Here is a 6,000-nt window from a genome sequence, read left to right on the forward strand (position 1 = left end):
AGCCACCTTGCCTCCATTCCAGCCAGCAGGAAGGAGGAAGAGGCAAAGAACACACCCTTCCTGGAGGTTCCACTTTACACACCCACTTACATCTCATTGTCCAGGTTTTAGCACATGGGGCCACACCTAGCTGCAAGGGAGGCTGGTAAATCAGCCTTAATTCAGGGCAGCCAGGCAGCAGCCGACGCTCAAGGATGGAAGAGAGAATGGATGTTGCCCTCTGTAACTTCATGCCCTAGCACTCAGTCGTTTGCCGATCTCTTCAGCCACTAGAGTCGAGTGTGGCCTCAGTGTTTGCATGTGGGACACGGGCATGAGCTGCCCGGGAGAGCGAGGCAGCCTGTCACACACACGCACAGACACACACACGCCTGTGGGAGGAACGTGGTCTTGGAACACCCCAGGTGGTGACTCAGGGTGTGAGTCACAGCCACGAAGGCTTTCTCCTCCGCCTGGCAGCTGTCACCTCGGGCGTGGGGCAGCCCCTCCCTCCCTGACATCCCCCTTGGCCCAGCCCTCGGGGCCGTGCCGCCACCTCGGTGCCTGGGGCTTTGCCGCCCCCAGGAGCAGCTCTCGCAGGGCGAGGGCCAGTGCCCTGTCGCCAGGAGGGGAGGTGGGCGGGCCCAGTGCCTGGGGGAGCTCCCAGCGGCCCGGGACTGCCCGGAGACCCGCCTGCCTGTCTCTCGCAGGACGCCGACTTGGCTCGTTTGCTGAGCTCTGGCTCCTTCGGAAACCTGGAGAACCTCAGTTTGGCCTTCACCAATGTAACCAGTGCCTGCGCTGAGCACCTCATCAAACTGCCTTCTCTCAAGCAGCTGAACCTGTGGTCCACCCAGGTACATCCTCCCACCTGCGCCCTCCTCCCTGCCGCCCCCCTCTGTGTCTGGCTTTTCTGCCCAGAGCCCAGGGGCCCGGCCACTGAGGACCACACACTCCTCCCGGGGGCTCGGCGCCCACTCCCCCAGGCCAGAGGCCGATGCCCTCACGAGGCCCGATGGCCCGTTTCTCAGTTGGAAATGCTGAGGCCTGGGGCAGGGACACGCCCAGCACCAGAGTCCTCGGGCGCGGAGTGGGGCTGAGCTGTGAGCTGACTCTCACTGCTGGGAGTGCACAGGCGGCTTGCGGGCCTTCTTGTCGCGGTAACAGCCACAGCCGCAGCAGCCTCGATGCGTGCGGAGCCCGGGCTGCGTATCAGCCGAGCTGCCGTGCAGCGGGCACAGGGCAGCTTCTGTGGGCCTCACTCTGTGCCCGTGGGCCTGGGTTCTGCCGTCGCCCTGGTCTTGCAGAAGAGCGCCTCGGCCGGTCCCAGCAGCCTCCTGCCTCCGGGCCTAGCCCTACGCTTCCCGCTGTCCCATCCAGCGGGTGAAGCCACCAAGGTGCTTTGGAGTCACTGAGTTCGAATCCCTCCTCGATGGAGGCGAAACGAACTCCCAAAGTCCTTGCCTGGCCCACGCGGGATTCTTTGGAGGATGCGAGAGCAGCTCAGCCCCCCGAGTCCTGGCGGGCCATGGCTCTGTCCCGTCCCCTTCCTCCGCCTCTGCCCCAGCCCCGGCGTCATCATGGCTCACGCTGGCCTGGAGAGGGCTGAGGGTTTCTGTGCCCCACAGTTCGGAGACGCCGGCCTGCGGCTCCTGTCGGAACACCTCACCATGCTGCAGGTGCTGAACCTGTGCGAGACCCCGGTCACCGATGCCGGCCTGCTGGCCCTGAGCTGTGAGTACCTCGGGCCGCTTCCCTCGGTCCCCCCGAACTCGGGCTGAGCACTGACTCCCACCTAGCGCTTCGCTAAGTACCGGGAAACAGGGATTCCCTCGTTCACTGCGCAACCGTTCCCCACACACCCACCAGCGCCTCTCTAGGTGCCGGGAGCAAAACAAAGGGAAAGTGCCTCTCTGCCCTCGTGGAGCTTGTAGTCTAGAGGAAACAGAAAGGGTGAGTGGGGCCGGCCCGTGCCCTCCCGACACTCACAGTCCACCAAGGGACTGAGGTCAAGGACGGTGTTCCCAGGACATAGCCACTGTGGTCCCCCGACCAGCAGTGGCAGCACCCCCTGGGAGCTGGTCGGAAATGCACGGTCACGGGCCCCCCCAGGACCTGGCGCAGACGCTGCGTGTTAGCCGGGTGCCCGGCGGTTCCTGTCCCCGCTGATGTTTGGGAAATGCTGCCAGAACAGAAGGCCCCGCAAAATACTCACGGAACCCAGAAACACTGAGTCCTGTGCCCCAACGCTGATCTGTTGGGCTGGGATCTCGGGGGCGCAGAGCCTGCGAGTCTGCATTTGACCAGCTTGCTCGTTCGCAGACCCGTTGGTTTAGCTGGGAGGGGTCAGAGAAGGCTTCCCAGGAGGCAGTGTCAGGTCTGGGTGTGAAGATGGCTTCATCAGAGTCGGCCAGGCGGGGGCAGTGTGAACAGTGGCCTCGACTCCTCCCAGGCCGCCGGCAAGTTCCGGATGGCTGGGGGGGTGGGAGCAGGTGCCCGGGTCAGTGGAAGCAGATGAGGTTTGGAGCTGGGTCTCAGCAGATGTGCCCCTTGGACCCTTCCCCCGGAGTCACACGGGGTCGGGGGTGAGCGTGTCCTGGTTAACCGCGCAGATTCCCGGTCCCTGCACCAGCTCCCTCCGTCGGCGCATCCGGGAGCCAGCGAGGGGAGCCGTTGCCCGTGCGACTGGAGGCCGCTTTCGAGAAGCTGGGCCTGAGTCGGCAGCTACTGGAGGGGTTTCCAGGGTTCCCTCGGGGGAAGGCCCAGGCCTGGCCTGGCCGGTGCGGCCAGCGAAGGGACGTGACAGAGGGACAGGAAGGGAGGGCGGCTGGCAAGAGAACGGAGACCCAGTTCAGACCAGCTCACGCCCGAAGGAGACATTCTGTGCCGAGTGGGCACCCACCCTGCTGTGCCTACGAGACCCGCTCCACACCCCGTCTCCTACGCGGGGGCTGGGCACCGCGGTCAGCCCTTCCGGGGGCCGCCCCACACCTGCAGCCGCCCTTGCAGGCTCTCCCCCACCTGACTTCTGTGTCTGTCTGTCTGTCTGTGCAGCCATGAAGAGTCTCTGCAGTTTAAACATGAATAGCACCAAGCTCTCGGCCGACACCTATGAGGATCTGAAGGTAATTTCTCCGTCCATCCCTGTCGGCCGGCGCCGGCGTCTCGCCCTGGCGGGGCAGTCCCTCGGGGAGGCGGCCGTCTCTCCAGCGGAGAGATGAGTGGTGACGCCAGGTTGAAAGGAGCCGTGAAGAGGAAGCCAGCGGGGAGTTAATAGGTGGGACGGAGGGAGGCCTGTGTGGCGTGGGACAGTCAGGGACGTTCCTTTGAAGAAGAGGCCACAGGAGCGAGATGCAAAGGATGGGAAGCCGGAGGTACAAGGGCGAGAGGAAGAGCAAGGTCCCACGGCAGGAAAGCTCGGTGAGAACTGACCTTACGGCAAACACGGCCGGGACAGGGGACAGGCTGGGCTAGTCGGGAAAGCCCTCGTGTGTCTCGCTTGTAAAAGGGTGCTCTGGCTGTTGGTGGCAAGTAGGTTATTTGAGAGGGAGCAGGAGCGGCTGCCGGGAGGGCGAGCATGGCTCTGGCGCGGGCACGCGGGTGAAGGCCGCACCGCGGTCTGGCTGGGCTGGCGAGAGAAAGTCAGGGAAGGAAGGGAGACGGGAGTGGTGGAAGGCAGGGCACTCTCTTTGTCAGAAAAGCACGTCCTGGGGACGTTGGAGGAGCCAGGTGTTCAGCGGCCTCCTGCCACCCTGTCCGCCCGGGCCTGTGCCAGCGGCTCCAGGAGGAGCAGGCGAGGCCGGCAGAGGGTCAGTGTCCTGCTGGGGAAGGGCTGGGCCTGAAGGCAAGAAGGCACAGGTGGCGCCCACGAGCCGCGCTAGCACCTTTGCGCCCTGGAAGCCACTTAGAGGGAATCCTCTGGCAGCCCTTGGCCAGGGTCCACCACCAGCAGGGACTCGGGGCAGCCCCTGCCAGTCTCCACCTCCCACTCTGCCAGGAGTCCTGTGGCCAGGCGTGCGTACTGGTCAGGCCTCTAGGTGGAGCAGCTCCTGTGTGCCAGGCTGCTGGGGTTGGGGACACTGAGGTGCGGCTGCCATGATCCCTGCCCAGGAGCACACTCCGTCCTGGCAGGTACAGACAAGCGCAGCGAACCGAGGCAGGCCCAGGGCTCAGGGGGGTCAGCGAGGAGGGGATGGTCGGCAGAGGGCAAGATCCAAGGGAGGAGGCAGGGGACGCAGGGAGGGACACAGGCCCAGGTGGCAGAGCGCCTCCCGAGGAGTGTAGACCACACAACTCAAAGTGGGGGCCGCAGACTCGCCGTGGGCATCACTCAGCGCTGCCGGGAATGCAGGGGCCAGGACCCCGGGCCTGCCATGTCGTAGCCTTGGGGCGCCCCGAGTTCAGAGCGCCACAGATCCGAGCGCTGCTGAGACCAGGCGGGACAGGGGGAGCCTCGGGAAGAAAAATCACAATCAGTCGATTGTTTTATCTTCGCACATTGGAGAGAGACACAGCACCAACCCGACGGGGCTGGCCTTTGACCAGCCTCCACGCCGGGGGCCTCTGGGGCCGACTGGGGACTGCCTGCCCATCAGGGGAGGTGGCCTCCGCCCAGTGCCAGGCAGGCGAAGCCGCGTAGTTCACAGCCCAGTCTGGCCAGACCTTCCTGTTTTTCCTGAGAACATGGAAATCTAGATTCTTCTGTGCAGCCGCCTGTTTTTGAAAGGCCCGAATGTGCTTTACGGCACCGCACTGGCGACTGCGGGTCCCCAGCCTGTACCCGCTGTCTGGGCAGGGGCGCTGCCGAGAGTTGTGGAGCACAGGAGAGCAGCAGTGAGGAATCGTGTGCACACATGTACGTGCGTGCGTGGCGTGTGTGTGTGCACACGTGCGTGGGCGTGCATGCATTGAAACACCGTGCTGGCCAGCGTGCGGGGCAGTCGAGGAGGGAGGACGTGGGGCAGGAGACCAGTTAGGAGGCAGCTGCCTCAGTGGACAGTGGAGGCTCGTTAAGAAAAAAGCCAACTGTTTATGAAAGAAAGGAAAGAGGGTCTGGGCAGCAGGAACCGGTGCTGAGAAATAGCAGGTGGCATCGTGTGCTGGAGCAGTGGGCCCGACGCGGGGGAGCCCCGAGTGGGGCTCTCTGGGGCCCCCTGGGGCTGGGGGCTCACTGTGATCCACTTCGTCACCCTGCACATCTCTGATAGTGACGGGAACACAGCTGGCGCGAAAACGACAATAGTTCCCTTTCGTAGAGCAAGTAACGGTGCCCTGGGCTGTCCTTGGCTTGGTGTTTAGTCCCTAGCGCCGTCCCTCGTCCCTCCAGCCAGGGACCAGAGTCAGATGCCTCCGCACAGGAGGAAACTTGGGCTCTGAGGGACTGGGTCATCTGCCCAGGGCCACGCAGCCAGCAGGTGGCAGAACGTCAAACCCCGGCCCTTCCGCCCGCGAAGCCATTGGAAGTGAGGGCGAGGAATCCCCGCCACCTGCCTGGTTTCTTGGGCACATCCCGCCTGCTCTGTGCTCTGCCCAAGGTCACCCCGCCCTCCAAGAGCCCAGGGAGCCCACAGCACAGGCGGGGGAGCATGTCAGGGACCCCCAGCCATCCGCGCAGGTGGCGCCAGGCACTGCCAGGACCCAGAAGGGAATGGCTTCCGTGTGACAAGGACCTTTCTTGCCGCCCCACAGGCCAAGCTTCCCAACTTGAAGGAGGTGGACGTGCGCTACACGGAGGCCTGGTGAAGCTCCCGGCTTGAGGCAGGAAGGTGTTTGCGACTGCGACAAAACAACTCTTGACTAATAGCTGTAGCGCAGCCGGTCCTGGGGTCCGCCCGGTGCCCTGGCTGTGAGATAGATGGGGGAGTCTTTCTGGGGGCAGAGGGGGGAGGGGGTGGGGAGGGGTCCGCAAGCACGCCCAGCCCCCGCCTAATTCTTTTAGCTTCGTAATTGGAACCTTCGACCTGATCTAAAGTGGACTTTGTAGCAACAAGAGGAGCATCAGCGGGTCGGGGAGGGGGTGGG

General features: G+C 64.3%; 1 protein-coding gene across 1 annotated transcript in view; it reads left to right on the forward strand.

Annotated features, from left to right (window-relative positions):
- The window catches only part of CMIP (c-Maf inducing protein), a 230,246-nt gene extending 224,290 nt beyond the window's left edge, over positions 1-5,956 (forward strand). Inside the window, exons 18-21 of the mRNA XM_012648221.1 lie at positions 690-836; positions 1,608-1,713; positions 3,034-3,104; positions 5,668-5,956. Coding sequence (XP_012503675.1) covers positions 690-836; positions 1,608-1,713; positions 3,034-3,104; positions 5,668-5,721 — 378 coding nt within the window. The 3' untranslated portion in view covers positions 5,722-5,956. The remainder of the gene's footprint in view (positions 1-689; positions 837-1,607; positions 1,714-3,033; positions 3,105-5,667) is intronic.
- The last annotated feature ends 44 nt before the right edge of the window (positions 5,957-6,000 follow it).

Source organism: Propithecus coquereli, unplaced genomic scaffold, assembly GCF_000956105.1.
Source record: "Propithecus coquereli isolate 6110/MARCELLA unplaced genomic scaffold, Pcoq_1.0 Scaffold280, whole genome shotgun sequence".
Classification (NCBI taxonomy): Eukaryota; Metazoa; Chordata; class Mammalia; order Primates; family Indriidae; genus Propithecus; species Propithecus coquereli.